Source organism: Phyllobates terribilis, unplaced genomic scaffold (genome assembly GCF_046119375.1).
Source record: "Phyllobates terribilis strain yellow unplaced genomic scaffold, ASM4611937v1 Scaffold_9__5_contigs__length_417890890, whole genome shotgun sequence".
NCBI classification, from domain to species: domain Eukaryota; kingdom Metazoa; phylum Chordata; class Amphibia; order Anura; family Dendrobatidae; genus Phyllobates; species Phyllobates terribilis.
The window spans coordinates 387,567,214-387,585,326 of NW_027362769.1; the positions used below are offsets into that span (position 1 = coordinate 387,567,214).

Consider the following 18,113-nt stretch of genomic DNA (forward strand, 5'->3'; position numbering starts at 1 on the left):
GATCCAGGGAGGTTGTGTTGAGAGATGGGATTGGGAAACTGTGACGACACAGCTTCTAATCTTAATTAGCCAGATGTCTAGATTTGGTAAGTCAAGAGAAATACACTATTGTGTTTGTGTTGACTTTTGAATGTATGTGTTTCTTTGACTGGTCAAGAAGTACAGTGACTCAGGATGGAACAATGAATGTTTGCTAAATATGTTGATTTACCATTGCGTGGACCCTGTGGCTTGTTGACTCACAAAACAGGAGGACAATCTAGACAAATTCATTAAATGCTCAAACAATGAGACCTGAGCTCTGCACCTTTCCCCCCGACTTGGGACTGATGACTAGTGTTGAGCCACCCCCGTAGTGTTCGAGTTCGGTTCGGTTCGTCGAACACCCGTGTGTTCGCCGAACTGTTCGTCGAACACCTTCGAACACCGTTAAAACCAATGGCAGGCAAACAAAAACACATAGAAACACATAGAAAACACCTTCAAAGGTGTCCAAAAGCTGACAAACTGCTCAGAAGACACAACTAACACATGGAAAAGTGACAAGTACATATAGTCATGAGAAAAGAAAAGAGGTGGAGGAGTAAAAGGAGGGGGAGACACAGATATAGGCATGTCATGCCCTTCTAAAATCCAAAAAGTGAGAAGCCGACACGTTCAGTCCGCTCCTGCCCGTGCCACCTCCGTGTCGCCGGGTTTGTGCCAGAGCCGCGGTGAACCCTGACGGCCAGCCCCCCTCTCCCAATACCGGTGCCTGTCCGCTGGTGGGTCGAGCGAGCCCCCCTGTGGTGGAGGCAGCTCTAAGTTTTTTAATTTAAATTGTCTCTCTAATTTGAATGAATACACTTTAAATCCATTTACAAGGATCTATTGGAGGGCAAGTCTCATGCCAGCAGCCGCGTAATTCCAGCTCCAGTAGCGTCCACTAAAGCTGCTGCAGTTAAAAAGCTTTTATAAGGATCGAGCTCGGCTGTCCACCGCAAGGCATCCTACTGCCAGTCCCAGCCCCTATGCCTTGGGGTGCCTCCTGATGCTCTTCACTGAGTATCCCGTGGTCCCGAAGCATTTCCTTTGAAAAAATTAAGTGTCCAAACTACAGGTGGTGTAGCTTGCTTAACAGCCGGGATAATCCGCTGACTAGCAGACACTGCTACTAGGCACAAAGTATTTCCTGGGCTAGATGCAGTTAAAAATTTGTAAGTAGATACTCTCGTTGGATGCTGAGAAAGCATTCCATAGAGTCTCCTGGCACGCCATATATGATTCTCTTAAAAAGCTTGGGGTAGGGGTCTAGGGGACCCTTTTATAGCCAAAATCACGGCCCTGTATCACAATACGTCACCTAGGTTGAAGATAAATGGAACTGTAGCACCCTGAGGGCTCGGTTGCTACAGACGTATTGCACCTCACCCAGAGGTGTGATATCTCACTCTCAGGTAAGGATGTAGTGTGGATCAGGACCCGACACCTGCATGCATTACACCACATTGCCGTGGGGCAGGGCGACCAATATGCCCCTGAGATGGGCACGACAGTCCCTGTCCCTGGCTGGAGTGGGGGGAGGGAACACTGAGGAAGGGGAACCCTGTAGTGCAGGAGCAGGGAGGAAGCAGTTCCTGGGTGCATTGAGAAGGGAGTATAAAAGGTGGGCACCATCTTAGTTCAGTGCAGAGAAGTCTGAGCAGAAGTGGCAGGGAGCAGGGGCTCTGCATGAGCTCTGCTCCGGAGGTGGGCCTAGTAACAGAGGCCCAGGCCTGCAAGAGGGAGAAGGAAGGAAGAGGAGCGGAGAAGGCTCCAGGAACGAGGAATGAAGGGATCCCAGGGGTGCGGACGGGCGAGTCGCCACCGCACGCCCGAATCCACCTGCGTGGAGGGGTCAGGCCAAAGGGGGAGACCGGTCCCCGAACTAGTGGAGGCAGGAGACGACCCTCAGCTAGAAACCGGAGGCTCTGACATTTTATGTGGCGCAGCCCCTCGCTACACCCGCTAGGAAGGCACCACATAGGGTCAGGGAAACTGGCGCCAAGTTTACCAAGAGGAGGCCCGAGGCAGCCGGACAGAAGTGTTGGTAAGAAAGGCCAGACAAAGGACACACAAAGGGGGTCCTGTGAAGCGCTCCAATGTTATCTGGGAGTTGTCTGAGCCCCTCACCTGGTGAGCACAGTACGACGTGGGCAGCCGTTACCTGCAGACGTGGTCTGGATAATAAGAACTGTGAGTAAAGGCCCTGAACTGCATCACTGACTCCGTGTCGTTACTGCTGCTGCCCTGCACCATCGCCCCCATCCTCCGCATACACTGCCCTGAGGCTATACTCCTCCCGTGGGGAGTTATGCTACGCTCTGCTGCACCCACAACACCAGCCTCAGCGGTCTGCCCTGGAGCGGCGGTTCACTCTGACCGCAATCCACGGGTGGCGTAGTCGGACATTTAAACATCAAAACCACATAAATAGTTCCGCCACTGGTTTGACCACCCTGAGCCACGGAACCGGGTCGCCGCCACGAAGACTACAATCACCAGCATCCACCAAAAAGGGTCCGGCTCCGGGTGTCCCAAGGCCCAGGGGGTGCGTCAGAACATTTTGATCACCTTTCACAATCACCAATGGGACAAGGCAGGGATGTTCTCTGTCCCCTCTCTTATACATCCTAGTGACGGAGCACCTGCTCTCATCAATTCGCCATAACCCCAATATTAGGTGGATTGAGGTGGGAGGCACCGAGTACAAGTGCTCTCTATTTGCTGATGATGTCCTAGTATGTATCACTCAATCACATATATCCATCCCTGCTGTTATGGCTGAAATAGATCACTTTGTTACATGGTCAAATTTTAAAATCAATGCAGCGAAGTCTGAGGCCCTCGATGTCTCCCTCCCCAAATCCATATAGGATTCCATCCAGTCCAACTTTCCCTTTGCCTGGCCCTCACAGGGTATCAAATACTTAGGAATTCCTATTCATAGAGACCTCTCCCATCTATGTTATCTTAATTTTGGGCCCTTTATTGAACAACTCCATACAGACCACGGTTGGCAAGTTAGAACTGTAAGATTCACTACGTGAACCACTGGTGTTTTGTGGAAAAGCACATGTACACTGCGTTCCAAATTATTATGCAAAAAGTGTTTAGGAGTGATAAGGGAAGAATTTGTTTGTTTGTCAGTTAAACTCACTGATGGTGATGTGTGTCAGGGCTTTTTATATCACTGTAAGCAATTGCAGACACCTGTGCTAATTAGTTTGGCAGCTGTGTCCAATGAAAGGCAAGACTACTTAAGAAGGCTGTCTCACATTATTAAGCAGCCTACATTTTCTGCCAAAATGGGAAAGAAAAAGGATGTGTCGGCTGCTGAGAAGCAACAAATTGTGGAGTGTTTAGGTCAAGGCATGACTACAATCAACATTGTGCGATGATCAGGATGAAGTGTCTTGGCAATCAAGAAGTATGTAGCTGATTCACAGTACACACGTGTGCGTGCTGATAAGGGCAAATTGAGGACTCTTTCCTACAGGCAATTAAGTCAGGTTGAAAGAGCAGCGGCAAAAAAGCCTTGTCATAGTAGCAGACAAGTTTTTGAAGCTGCTGGTGCCTCCAACGTCCCCCGAACAACAAGATGCAGGGTCCTTCAGAGGTTTGCAGCTGTGCATACGCCATCCTGTCGACCTCCTCTATCCACTTCACACAAGCAGAAACGGCTCCAGTGGGCCAAACATTACATGAAGACTGATTTCAAAACTGTTTTGTTCACGGATGAGTGCCGTGCAGCGCTCGATGGTCCAGATGGATGGAGTGGAGGATGGCTGGTTGATGGACACCCCACGCAAACACGGCTACAGCGCCAACAAGGAGGAGGTGGAGTAATGTTTTGGGCTGGAATCATGGGGAGAGAGATTGTCGGCCCCTTTAGGATCCCTGAAGGCGCTAAAGATGAACTCCATAATGTATGTGGATTTTCTCAAACAGCACTTCCTGCCATGGTTCAAGAAGAAGAACCATGTATTTCACAGCAAGATCATTTTTCTGCATGATAATGCACCATCTCATGCTGCACATAAAACATCAGCATTTCTGGCTGATATGGGCATAAAAGGGGACAAACTTATGGTGTGACCCCCATGCTCCCCTGACCTCTACCCCATTCAGAACCTTTGGAGCATCATTAAAAGGAGTGTCTATGATGGCGGGAGGCAGTTCACATCTAAGCAACAGCTCTGGGAGGGTATTCTGTCCTCATGCAAAACAATTGAAGCAGAAACCATCCAAAACCTGACAAATTCAATGGACGAGAGAGTTCAGAAGCTCCTTTCGAACAAGGGGTCCTATGTGAAAATGTAACATCACCTAGAATAAAGTTTTGAGTTGAAAACTGTTTGATTTCAGTTTCTAACAACCTGCTAATGCTTATAATTTCAAAAATGACCATTTTTTTGGTCTTTATTAAAATGAAAAGGTTGATCGAAAAGTTTGGGGGATCTAAGAGTGTGGCAACCCAGTAGTCATGATTACTTCGAATTCTGACAATATGAGGGTCATGCTGCAGGTAGTGCAGCAAGAAGGCACTTATGTGTCTTGCGCATCTCAGAGCCCCAAAATTATTTTCCGGGCTAGATGCAGCTAAAAATTATTATTAATTTTAAATCTGGTGAAGCTTTAGTATAGATGGCCTAATAGGATCAGTGCTGCACACTGCTACAAAGCCCAAATTATTTTCCAGTCAAGATACAGATAAACATGATTAGTAATTTTAAATCTGGTGGAGCTTTAGTATAGATGGCCTAATAGAATCAGTGCTGCACACTGCTACAAAGCCCAAATTATTTTCCAGCCAAGATACAGATAAACATGATTAGTAATTTGAAAGCTTAAAACGGTTGGTAGGGTGATTTTAACCAATCATCAAGCTTTTACTCTCCCCAGGATGACACAGGGGTAGAAAAGTCGTTTCGGATCCATGATTTGTTCATCTTTATGAACGTGAGTCTGTCTACATTATCAGTGGAGAGCCGCGTGCGCTTATCTGTCAGCACACCACCAGCAGCGCTGAACACACGTTCAGACAGAACGCTGGCTGCGGGGCATGACAAGATCTCCAAGGCGTAAGTGGCTAGCTCCGGCCATTTATCCAGATTGGAAGCCCAAAATGAGCAAGGGTCCAGTGACACAGTCGTGGCTTCAATGTTTACTTGGAGATACTCCTGTACCATCGTCTCTAGGCGTTGACTATGTGTCAGACTTCTTGTCTCCTGTGGCCTTGCAAAGGATGGGCTAAAAAAGTGGTGAAATGATTCCGCAAAATTGATGTTACCAGCAGATACTGTGGTTCTGTTACGGTTTGAGTGCTGAACACTTGACGGTCCCACGGTTGGCAAGTTGGAACTGTGAGATTCACTACGTGCACCACTGGTATTTTGTGGAAAAGCACATGTAAGATTCTGCAACAGTCTCTGCTGATACTCCTGCATGCGTGCATCCCTTTCTATGGCAGGAATAATTTCTGCAAATTTACTTTTGTACCGGGGATCTAACAGTGTGGCAACCCAGTAGTCAGGATTATTTCTAATTCTCACAATTCGAGGGTCATGTTGCAGGTAGTGCAGCAAGAAGGCACTCATGTGTGTTGCGCATCCAGGAGCACCAAGTCCCTGTTGTGTTGGTGGCGAGGTAACAATCATGCTTCCTTCCTCTGTCCTCTCCCCCCAACCTCGCACAACAGAAATGTGATCAAGGTCTCCCTCATCTGATGAGTCTTCCATCAGTTCGTCCTCCACTTCTTCCTGGGCTCCTGCACCTTCCTCACTAGTTTGGCTGCTACCATGCGCCCTGGTAAAACCATCTCCCCCACCCTCACATGCCTGCCGCCTTGGTGCTGCCGACTGTCTGGACCTTGCAGATGTTAGCCCTTCCGCATACAACTCCTCCTCCTCTACTTCCTCCACCTCCTCTTGTGCCACCACCTGACTCCGAATTCTGTTTAACATGTGCTCCAGCATGTAAATCACCGGAATAGTCATGCTGATAATGGCATCGTCAGCACTAAACATCTTCGTCGCCATTTCAAAACTGTGCAGAAGGGTGCATAGGTCCCTGATCTGAGACCACTCCTCCAGCGTGATTTGCCCCACCTCTGAATCTCGTTGGCCCAGGCTATACGTCAGAACGTATTGCACCAGGGCTTGTCGGTGCTGCCACAGTCGCTGCAACATGTGCAGAGTTGAATTCCACCGGGTAGGCACATCGCATTTTAGCCGGTGAAGTGGCAGGCCCAACGACTTCTGTAGAGATGTAAGTCGCTGAGCTGCGGGATGCGAACGGCGGAAGTGAGCACACAGCGACCGTGCCCTCTGCAGAAGGCCATCTAGTCTGGGATAGTGGGCTAAAAATTGCTGGACAACCAGGTTCAACACGTGAGCCATACAAGGCACGTGTGTGACATTGCCCCGGCGAAGGGCCGCACCCAGGTTTGCAGCATTGTCGCACACGGCCTTCCCTGGTTTCAGGTCCAGTGGAGACAAACATTCATGAAATTGGTTCTCCAGAGCTGACCACAACTCCTCAGCTGTGTGACTCACATTTCCCAGACATTTCAATGTAAAAACCGCCTGATGACGTTGAGCCCTACTGCCAGCATAGTAAGGAGGTGTGCAGGATCCCTTCTGCGCAGTTAGAAAGCTTGTGGCATGACCAGACAGGCTTTGGGTGCAGGTGGAAGACCGAGAGGAGGTTGAGGAGGCAGAAGCAGTGGAGGAACTTTGACATAAAGAGGATTGACGCACAACTCGTGGGGACGGCAAGACTTGGACAGCAGCCCCTTGTCCTGCTGTCACCATAGTTACCCAGTGCCCAGTCAGCGACATGTAACGCCCCTGTCCATGCCTACTCGTCCAAGTGTCTGTGGTGAAATGCACCCTGTCACACACAGAGTTTCTCAAAGAAGCGATGATGTTGTGTGCGACATGCTGGTGGAGCGCAGGCACACCTTTCTTTGAGAAGTAGTGCCGACTGGGCATCTGGTACTGGGGCACTGCGACGGACATAAGGTCTCGAAAATCCTCTGTGTCCACCAGGCGGAAAGGCAGCATTTCTGTAGCCAAGAGCTTGCAGATGGTGAAATTCAACCTCTTAGCTTTCTCATGGCTAGGAGGAAATGGTCTTTTACTTGTCCACATCTGAGGGACCGAGGGCTGGCTATTGTGCTTAGACGGGGTTGATAAGGGTGTCCCCGGCAAACTGCCGGTCTGTGAGGAAGATGCAGGCGGACATGTTAGGTTGCCTTGATCCAAAGGTGGTGCTATCGATGTCGGACAGCGCTCAACACCAGCTGGTGTTACCACCTCCAAAGAAAATGATGACCTGCCAATCACGCTGGCTGTTGCGGGTAAAGAGGTGGCAGGTCTGCGCCCCAAAACAGGTGTGACTGCTGTCCCCCCAGTCACAGAGGATGAAGAGGCCGCGGATGCACAAGATATGGCAGACGGTGGTTGGCCCGGCCGGCTAGGCCGCATTGTAGCACACTGAGCTTCCCACTGCAACTTATGCTTCATGTCCATGTGCCGGTTCATGCATGAAGTACTCAAACTATGTATTTTTTGGCCTCTACTTAGCTTTTGCTGACAAATGTTACAGATAACACGAGTTGGGTCATCTTTATCGATCTGAAAAAATGCCCAGGCTATGCAAGGCTTAGCACCCATGCGACCTGAAGAGCCACCACGACTTGTGGTGAGAGGCAGAGTTGTGTTTGAGGATGCAGTTGTTGACGTGCTTCCAGTACTACGTCTCTGTCCAGGAAGGCGCAACCTGACCTCGTCGTCACTAGCATCTTCCTCCACCTCCTCTGCTGACCTCATCTCTTGGCTGACTGTGGGTTGACAGTAAGTGGGATCTCCAACCTCATCATCATCACCCTGTGCGTTATCACACCCGTCGTCCTCAGAGCCAACCTGTTCCTGCCCTGACAAAAAACTAAAGTTGTCGCTCCAATCAGGTATTTGAGTCTTATCATCGTCTTCCTCATTGTCTCCACCAACAGGAGTTACAGTTTGGGAATGAGGGTCTACATTATGGTCAGAACCTTCTGCGTCTGGTCCTGGATCCGACTCATAAAGATTCTGGGCATCAGTGCAGATCATTTCCTCGTCTGGATTCACAGAAGCGCTGGAGTCGACCTCTGATTCCCAGGCTATAGTATGAGTAAACAGCTCTGCAGACTCAACCATCTGTTCTACCTCATACTCAGACGGGCAGCTGGAGATTTGGGAGCTGTGAGGAAGCAAGTGCGATTGGGGTGACACCTTTGAGGACTGGAGTATTTGTGATGTTGAAGTTGATGTGGAGGAGAGCCCACTTAAAGGAGCACTTGATATCCGTTGAAGCACCTGCTGTTTTTGTGCCTCATCTGGAATTTGTAGCGATTGGCGTGGCCGTAAGAAAGGGATCTTATCACATTGTCCGCTAAAAGAAGTAGACATTTTAGTTTGGCTGGAAGATGGTCTTTCTTCTGCAGATGTTACTGTTGCTTTAACACCTACCCCACGGACACAACCTTTTTTCCCCTTCCCAACACGCCTATTCCCCTTTCCACCAGCAGCAGGCCTTTTTCCACTCATTTTGGTGGTTAACTAATTCACAACTCTGGAGTTGTTTGCACAAAAAAACAATGGATGGGAACCGAGCAGAGCTGAGTGGCCAAACTGTGGTATTAGGCCAAAACTATTGGCTGGGTTAGATGCAGAAAAAAATTATATTCAATTTGCAACCTGATGGAGGTCTGTATAGATGGACTAATAGAACAAGTCCCACACACAGCTAGAAGGTCAAATATTTTTTCAGAGGTAGACGCAGAAAAAAATTATATTCAGTTTGCAACCTTATGGAGGTCAGTATAGATGGACTAATAGAACAAGTCCCACACACAGCTAGAAGGCCAAATATTTTTTCAGAGGTAGATGCAGAAAAAAATTATATTCAGTTTGCAACCTTATGGAGGTCAGTATAGATGGACTAATAGAACAAGTCCCACACACAGCTAGAAGGCCAAATATTTTTTCAGAGGTAGATGCAGAAAAAAATTATATTCAGTTTGCAACCTTATGGAGGTCAGTATAGATGGACTAATAGAACAAGTCCCACACACAGCTAGAAGGCCAAATATTTTTTCAGAGGTAGATGCAGAAAAAAATTATATTCAGTTTGCAACCTTATGGAGGTCAGTATAGATGGACTAATAGAACAAGTCCCACACACAGCTAGAAGGCCAAATATTTTTTCAGAGGTCGATGCAGAAAAAAATTATATTCAGTTTGCAACCTTATGGAGGTCAGTATAGATGGACTAATACAACAAGTCCCACACACAGCTAGAAGCCCAATATTTTTTCAGAGGTAGATGCAGAAAAAAATATATTCAGTTTGCAACCTGATGGAGGTCTGTATAGATGGATTAATAGAACAAGTCCCACACACAGCTAGAAGCCCAATATTTTTTCAGAGGTAGATGCAGAAAAAAATATATTCAGTTTGCAACCTGATGGAGGTCTGTATAGATGGATTAATAGAACAAGTCCCACACACAGCTAGAAGCCCAATATTTTTTCAGAGGTAGATGAAGAAAAAAATATATGCAGTTTGCAACCTGATGGAGGTCAGTATAGATGGACTAGTACAACAAGTCCCACACACAGCTAGAAGCCCAATATTTTTTCAGAGCTAGATGCAGAAAAAAATTATATTCAATTTGCAACCTGATGGAGGTCAGTATAGATGGACTAATAGAACAAGTCCCACACACAGCTAGAAGTCCAAATATTTTTTCAGAGGTAGATGCAGAAAAAAATTATATTCAGTTTGCAACCTTATGGAGGTCAGTATAGATGGACAAATAGAACAAGTCCCACACACAGCTAGAAGGCCAAATATTTTTTCAGAGGTAGATGCAGAAAAAAATTATATTCAGTTTGCAACCTTATGGAGGTCAGTATAGATGGACTAATAGAACAAGTCCCACACACAGCTAGAAGGCCAAATATTTTGTCAGAGGTAGATGCAGAAAAAAATTATATTCAGTTTGCAACCTTATGGAGGTCAGTATAGATGGACTAATAGAACAAGTCCCACACACAGCTAGAAGGCCAAATATTTTTTCAGAGGTAGATGCAGAAAAAAATATATTCAGTTTGCAACCTGATGGAGGTCTGTATAGATGGATTAATAGAACAAGTCCCACACACAGCTAGAAGCCCAATATTTTTTCAGAGGTAGATGAAGAAAAAAATATATGCAGTTTGCAACCTGATGGAGGTCAGTATAGATGGACTAGTACAACAAGTCCCACACACAGCTAGAAGCCCAATATTTTTTCAGAGCTAGATGCAGAAAAAAATTATATTCAATTTGCAACCTGATGGAGGTCAGTATAGATGGACTAATAGAATGATGCTATGCCCAAAAGATTTTACTTCACTAGGTGCAGTAAAAAAATTGGTATTCTATACACAGGTGGTATATCTTGCAACACAGATAGGCTACTCCACTGACTAACACACTCTGCAATAGGCCAAAAAGGATTAGCTTTGCTAGATTCAGCCAAATGCTGTGAAAAAAACTTGCACAGCACTGGCACAGACCTGCCTGGCAAAAACTGATAGGAACTGATGTAACCTAGTCCTGAAAAGGACTCCAATTACAATTAGTCTTTACTCCCACAATCTATCTATTTAAGAGCACAGACCTGCCTGATAAAAGTCGTAGGAAATGCTGTAACCTAGTCCTTAAAAGGACTGCAATCACAGCTATTCCCTACTCCCAAGCTATCTGTAGATTTGTGCGAAAATTGGCTTGAAATTAACAAGGTATAGCGCACACAGCAACAGCGGTGCCGTCTAACACGCAGCTGCAGCAGTGAGAAAATGGTGGCGACGGGGAAAATGGCTTGGTCTTATAGGGCAAGGACATGTGACATACACTGCCAATGACACATGCCCTTGCTTGTGTGAAAAACAGCAGTTCGCTCCGTGTGTGCGCTGCTGATAGGCTGACAGATTGCACCTCCCCACTGCAAATGCGGGAAAGAGAAAAAAAAATGGAGATCTTCATTGTTCCTGCAGAGATCCATCCCCTGCCCCTCCCCCCACCCCGCTGTACACTCAAACTGCGTATTAACATTAATTTTCATCATTACTGAGAAAAAATCCAGTTATGATTTTGGTGCACGAACAGTTATCGAACATAACCTCGAACAGCCGAATTTTTCTCAAATTGTTCGTGTTCGCCGAACGGCTCGAACACCGCCCAAAACAGCTCGAATTTGAGATTGGCGAACAGTTCGAGTAGAACAACGCTCATCTCTACTGATGACCTTAGCTACATATGTAAATATAATAAGGGTTTTTCTATCCTGCTGCAAAGAGAATCAAAGATCAGACAGACTCTTCAGGACAGCAGATTGGTCGCATGACTCCATCCAGAGAGACACAGATTTGAATTCTACAGGATTCCAGCCTAAGGGTACATGGCCTTGACTGGAAGGATACAGATCTGCTCCATTGACCATCAGAAAACTCCTGGATACATTTGGAGAAGCCAAGTTGGAACAGTGAGGTCACCTGGCCCCATGGATATGTTGTTTGGGGATGCTAAGAGGGACCCTCCAGTCGCCTGGAACTCATGGAAACTCTGAGAGGCCAGGGTGGGACCCTCAGGTCTCTTAGCCTTGTACCTCAATGGACTGTCAGCTTCCTAAGCTTGCCGCTACCTCCTCTCTGTGGGGACCCACTAAAAGTGGGAGGCCACTGGTTGAGGTAGTTGGCCCTGGAAGTCTAAAAAGTCGCAGTTGTTCTATCCCTGGCAGGCCAGGGGAAGGGTGAGGCTGTGTAATTTTTCACCAAATTGGGTATTTGCTTGGACTGTTCTATTTTATTGTCCGTTCAGTGGTTCAATAAAGTATTGCCACACTGTTTTACCCTCACCCTATGTTGTCTGAGTACTGTTACACCCATGGAAGATCCTGGGTCTTCACAGAGACAATCTGTAAATTGGTCTCCCATGACATCTCTAAAAGGGGGAGGTGTCAAAGATGTAATTGTAAAATCTACAAAGTCATCTCACATTTCCCACATTGAGGATCGAAGCATAGCTTCATCCTAAATTGAAGGGAACAAAAGCTAGCACTCTAAGACAATCCACATGACTCAGGTGCAGCTGGGACCCCCTGCTGTGAACAGGTAATTAAAGTGGGTTATCTGATGGATCGCAGACACGAAGTCCTGGCATAACTAGCACAAGAATTTAGGAGGCAACAGATTTATGGCCTGTGGAGATACCTAATCAACCTTGCCTCCCTATGTTCAGAAAACTTCAAGCAGAATTCTTTGAGCCCGGAATCCAGTTATCAATATTGGGGGTTTTGGGAACAGCATAGATCCTACAGTATTGGGAGACTGAATTCATGAACGTAACACATTTATTTATATCACCATGCAGCCTGTGCTTTAGCCCTATATTAATATTGGCTAGAGGATTAACATTATATGTGTCTTGGAGAGCTAAAATCAGGATGGGAAATATGACATTAATATCTCCAGGTGAGTAGATGTCCTAAAAGTTGGGCTTCTCTTAATTTTTGGGTCCCTAGCCACATCCCATGACCAGCCACCATAAGCTCACCCCAAGAAGAGGTATGTGGGCATGTTTTTTTATCTAATAAAAGCAGATTTTGAATTATTGTCTTTGTCAGTCCAGGAAGACACAATTTGCTGTGGTTTTGCACCGTTTCCCTAAAAAGAGTGCTTCCCTACGCTATGATCTGCGCCATATTCGTATCACAGGTTTAGTACTTTAAATATTGTTGATTGCGCTCTTTTAATTGCCGGAATCCAACTGAATTTCATTTAAATGCAACCTAAATGTATGTGTGTGATGGAGCAATATGTAAGCATTTAGGGCCCCACTTTAAATTTTTGCCCAGGGCCCCACTTTATCTAAAATCGTCCCTGGTCGTCTGTAAAAATAAATGATATCACTAAGAATGTTAACTCACGTTGCAAAAAAAAAAACCAATCTATTGCACGTATTTGTCAGTGAAAAAATGAAAACGTTTATAGCTGTCAAAATACAGCTACGTAAAAACAAATATATTTTTTGCAAAAAAGTGTTTTTAGTGTGCAAAAGTTGCAAAACATAAAACCTATATAAATCTGTGATCCTACTGACCCAAAGAATAAACCTGTCTAATAATTTATACTGCACACTGGATGGTGTAAAAGAAAGAAACGATTCTCGAATTTCTTCTAATTGATATTGCCTCAAAAAAATTGCAGCACAAAGCGATCAAAACAAGTCTAAGCAGTCATGTAATGCCAGGAAGGAACGCTCCTGGGTCCGGATATGACCAATCTGAAATATTTCCTATTTGTTTTTTGTTTTTTTACTGTTAACTCTTTAGACTCTTATTTGTGCTTCATGGGAAACCTGTACATTTGACATCAGAGAATCGGAGCTCAGTGCACCGGCCTCAGAAAGGAAAGGTGATCCGACCGCATCTCTCCAGAGATCAATTATTGGGGTTTGTTCTGGTAAACCTTCATGTGAATAAAGGGAAGGGGAAGCACTGACCTGAGAGGCCGAGGAGCAAGAGGCTGAGGAGCAGGAGGCCGAGGAATCCCTTCATGGCACTCGCAGTTCCTCTTCTAATTCACAGATCACTCCTGTAATTTCTCGCTGTCCTTGGAATGTGATTTTGTGATCCCTGAAATGATCTGACTTCACAAAGCATATATGTTCCTGCTTCATATCCTGCACACAGGGGGGTCTACAATACCAAAAAAGCTTTCGCTTTCTATTTCTTTTCATTCCAGCCTTTTCTGGGAAATCAGCATTAGGCCACGGCCCCACTATCAGTATTCGGTCAGTATTTTTTCTCAGGAGTGGGAGCCAAAGCCAGGAGTGGGTGATAAATGCAGAATTGGTGACTTGTTTCTATTATACCTTTTCTCTGATTGTTCCTCACCTGGTTTTGGCTCCCACTCCTGAGAAAATATACTGACCGAATACTGATAGTGGAGCCGTGGCCTTAGTTGCAGAGAGCCCATGACTGCCAAGGACACCGAGTGCTCGAGAGCGGAAATTCATGTAGGATTCTACCAATATATTATAACTAATTGTATCATCAGAGCGCGACCAACGCATAAGATTTGATTTTCAATTTTTTAAGCTTTTCCTACTCTTATGTAAATAATGTTTAGTTATGTACATTACTGTGCAAAACTTTTAGGCAGGTCTGGAAAAAACTTCCACATCCAACCCCTGGCCGTCACATAACCTCCTGGTCCAGAGCAGAACTGGGAGTATGGGGTTAATATGAAGCAATTCGAAATTTTCCTCGACTGTACACTGAAATAGGACTTTGTGGTCTCTTTACATCGGTCAACAAGCAGCCAAACAAACTCTTGTAAGAATGCTCCTTCCCAATTATTGTCCGTTGAAAATACGGCAGCATTTTTAGGCTGATTGTCTCATTTATGCAGATCCAAAAATCAGCACATCTCCTCGTATAAACAGGAGAACATGTGCGATGTACGGGGACCTACCAATCGAATTAGCCATCGTTAACCATCAGCTATTGTGTTCACTCAGACCGAGGATGTTGACCCAAGGATTATAACATTTTTCCCTAGCTGAATATTGACTTTAGGAGTGAAGCTGAATGTAGACGCCGCCTGCGAGACGAGAACAATCCGACTTCCCGTCACCGAAAGCAGATCTGACAATAGAGAGAAAACAGAGAAGGTTCTACATGGCGGCTGTGACATCTGTACCATGGAGCCTGGATGTTCCGGAGGAGCCTCTGATATTAATACCCTGCACTAGTGACTAGAGATGAGCGTTGTTTTACTCGAACTGTTCGCCAATCTCAAATTCGAGCTGTTTTGGGCGGTGTTCGAGCCGTTCGGCGAACACGAACGATTTGAGAAAAATTCGGCTGTTCGAGGTTATGTTCGATAACTGTTCGTGCACCAAAATCATAACTTGATTTTTTCTCAGTAATGATGAAAATTAATGTTAATACGCAGTTTGAGTGTACAGCGGGGTGGGGGGAGGGGCAGGGGATGGATCTCTGCAGGAATAATGAAGATCTTCATTTTTTTTTTTGTCTTTCCCGCATTTGCAGTGGGGAGGTGCAATCTGTCAGCCTATCAGCAGCGCACACACGGAGCGAAGTGCTTTTTTTCACACAAGCAAGGGCATGTGTCATTGGCAGTGTATGTCACATGTCCTTGCCCTATAAGACCAAGCCATTTTCCCCGTCGCCACCATTTTCTCACTGCTGCAGCTGCGTGTTAGACGGCACCGCTGTTGCTGTGTGCGCTATACCTTGTTAATTTCAAGCCAATTTTCGCACAAATCTACAGATAGCTTGGGAGTAGGGAATAGTTGTGATTGCAGTCCTTTTAAGGACTAGGTTACAGCATTTCCTACGACTTTTATCAGGCAGGTCTGTGCTCTTAAATAGATAGGTTGTGGGAGTAAAGACTAATTGTAATTGCAGTCTTTTTCAGGACTAGGTTACATCAGTTCCTATCAGTTTTTGCCAGGCAGGTCTGTGCCAGTGCTGTGCAAGTTTTTTTCACAGCATTTGGCTGAATCTAGCAAAGCTAATCCTTTTTGGCCTATTGCAGAGTGTGTTAGTCAGTTGAGTAGCCTATCTGTGTTGCAAGATATACCACCTGTGTATAGAATACCAATTTTTTTACTGCACCTAGTGAAGTAAAATCTTTTGGGCATAGCATCATTCTATTAGTCCATCTATACTGACCTCCATCAGGTTGCAAATTGAATATAATTTTTTTCTGCATCTAGCTCTGAAAAAATATTTGGCCTTCTAGCAGTGTGTGGGACTTTCTCTATTAGTCCATCTATACTGACCTCCATCAGGTTGCAAACTGAATATATTTTTTTCTGCATCTACCTCTGAAAAAATATTGGGCTTGTAGCTGTGTGTGGGACTTGTTCTATTAATCCATCTATACTGACCTCCATCAGGTTGCAAACTGAATATAATTTTTTTCTGCATCTACCTCTGAAAAAATATTTGGGCTTCTAGCTGTGTGTGGGACTTGTTCTATTACTCCATCTATACAGACCTCCATCAGGTTGCAAATTGAATATAATTTTTTTCTGCATCTAGCTCTGAAAAAATATTGGGCTTCTAGCTGTGTGTGGGACTTGTTCTATTAATCCATCTATACAGACCTCCATCAGGTTGCAAATTGAATATATTTTTTTCTGCATCTACCTCTGAAAAAATATTGGGCTTCTAGCTGTGTGTGGGACTTTCTCTATTTGTCCATCTATACTGACCTCCATCAGGTTGCAAATTAAAAATAATTTTTATCTGCATCTAGCTCTGAAAAAATATTTCGGCTTCTAGCTGTGTGTGGGACTTGTTCTATTACTCCATCTATACTGACCTCCATCAGGTTGCAAATTGAATATAATTTTTTCTGCATCTACCTCTGAAAAAATATTGGGCTTCTAGCTGTGTGTGGGACTTGTTCTATTAATCCATCTATACAGACCTCCATCAGGTTGCAAACTGAATATAATTTTTTTCTGCATCTAGCTCTGAAAAAATATTTGGCCTTCTAGCAGTGTGTGGGACTTTCTCTATTAGTCCATCTATACTGACCTCCATCAGGTTGCAAACTGAATATAATTTTTTTCTGCATCTAGCTCTGAAAAAATATTTGGCCTTCTAGCAGTGTGTGGGACTTGTTCTATTAGTCCACCTATACTGACCTCCATCAGGTTGCAAATTGAATATAATTTTTTTCTGCATCTAACCCAGCCAATAGTTTTGGCCTAATACCACAGTTTGGCCACTCAGCTCTGCTCGGTTCCCATCCATTGTTTTTTTGTGCAAACAACTCCAGAGTTGTGAATTAGTTAACCACCAAAATGAGTGGAAAAGGGCCTGCTGCTGGTGGAAAGGGGAATAGGCGTGTTGGGAAGGGGAAAAAAGGTTGTGTCCGTGGGGTAGGTGTTAAAGCAACAGTAACATCTGCAGAAGAAAGACCATCTTCCAGCCAAACTAAAATGTCTACTTCTTTTAGCGGACAATGTGATAAGATCCCTTTCTTACGGCCACGCCAATCGCTACAAATTCCAGATGAGGCACAAAAACAGCAGGTGCTTCAACGGATATCAAGTGCTCCTTTAAGTGGGCTCTCCTCCACATCAACTTCAACATCACAAATACTCCAGTCCTCAGAGGTGTCACCCCAATCGCACTTGCTTCCTCACAGCTCCCAAATCTCCAGCTGCCCGTCTGAGTATGGGGTAGAACAGATGGTTGAGTCTGCAGAGCTGTTTACTCATACTATAGCCTGGGACGTAGTACTGGAAGCACGTCAACAACTGCATCCTCAAACACAACTCTGCCTCTCACCACAAGTCGTGGTGGCTCTTCAGGTCGCATGGGTGCTAAGCCTTGCATAGCCTGGGCATTTTTTCAGATCGATAAAGATGACCCAACTCGTGTTATCTGTAACATTTGTCAACAAAAGCTAAGTAGAGGCCAAAAAATACATAGTTTGTGTACTTCATGCATGAACCGGCACATGGACATGAAGCATAAGTTGCAGTGGGAAGCTCAGTGTGCTACAATGCGGCCTAGCCGGCCGGGCCAACCACCGTCTGCCATATCTTGTGCATCCGCGGCCTCTTCATCCTCTGTGACTGGGGGGACAGAAGTCACACCTGTTTTGGGGCGCAGACCTGCCACCTCTTTACCCGCAACAGCCAGCGTGATTGGCAGGTCATCATTTTCTTTGGAGGTGGTAACACCAGCTGGTGTTGAGCGCTGTCCGACATCGATAGCACCACCTTTGGATCAAGGCAACCTAACATGTCCACCTGCATCTTCCTCACAGACCGGCAGTTTGCCGGGGACACCCTTATCAACCCTGTCTAAGCACAATAGCCAGCCCTCGGTCCCTCAGATGTGGACAAGTAAAAGACCATTTCCTCCTAGCCATGAGAAAGCTAAGAGGTTGAATTTCACCATCTGCAAGCTCTTGGCTACAGAAATGCTGCCTTTCCGCCTGGTGGACACAG

The 18,113-nt window shown here is 45.5% G+C and overlaps 1 protein-coding gene across 2 annotated transcripts in view; it reads right to left on the reverse strand.

Moving 5' to 3' along the window:
• LOC141162490 (uncharacterized) overlaps positions 1-18,113 on the reverse strand; it is a 142,587-nt gene that overhangs the window by 89,953 nt on the left and 34,521 nt on the right. The window contains exon 1 of one of the 2 annotated variants that reach the window (XM_073648658.1): positions 13,614-13,903. The exons of the other annotated variant lie outside the window; for it this stretch is intronic. Coding sequence (XP_073504759.1) covers positions 13,614-13,668 — 55 coding nt within the window. The 5' untranslated portion in view covers positions 13,669-13,903. Of the gene's footprint in view, positions 1-13,613; positions 13,904-18,113 lie in introns of those variants that run through there. 2 annotated transcript variants of the gene reach the window in all.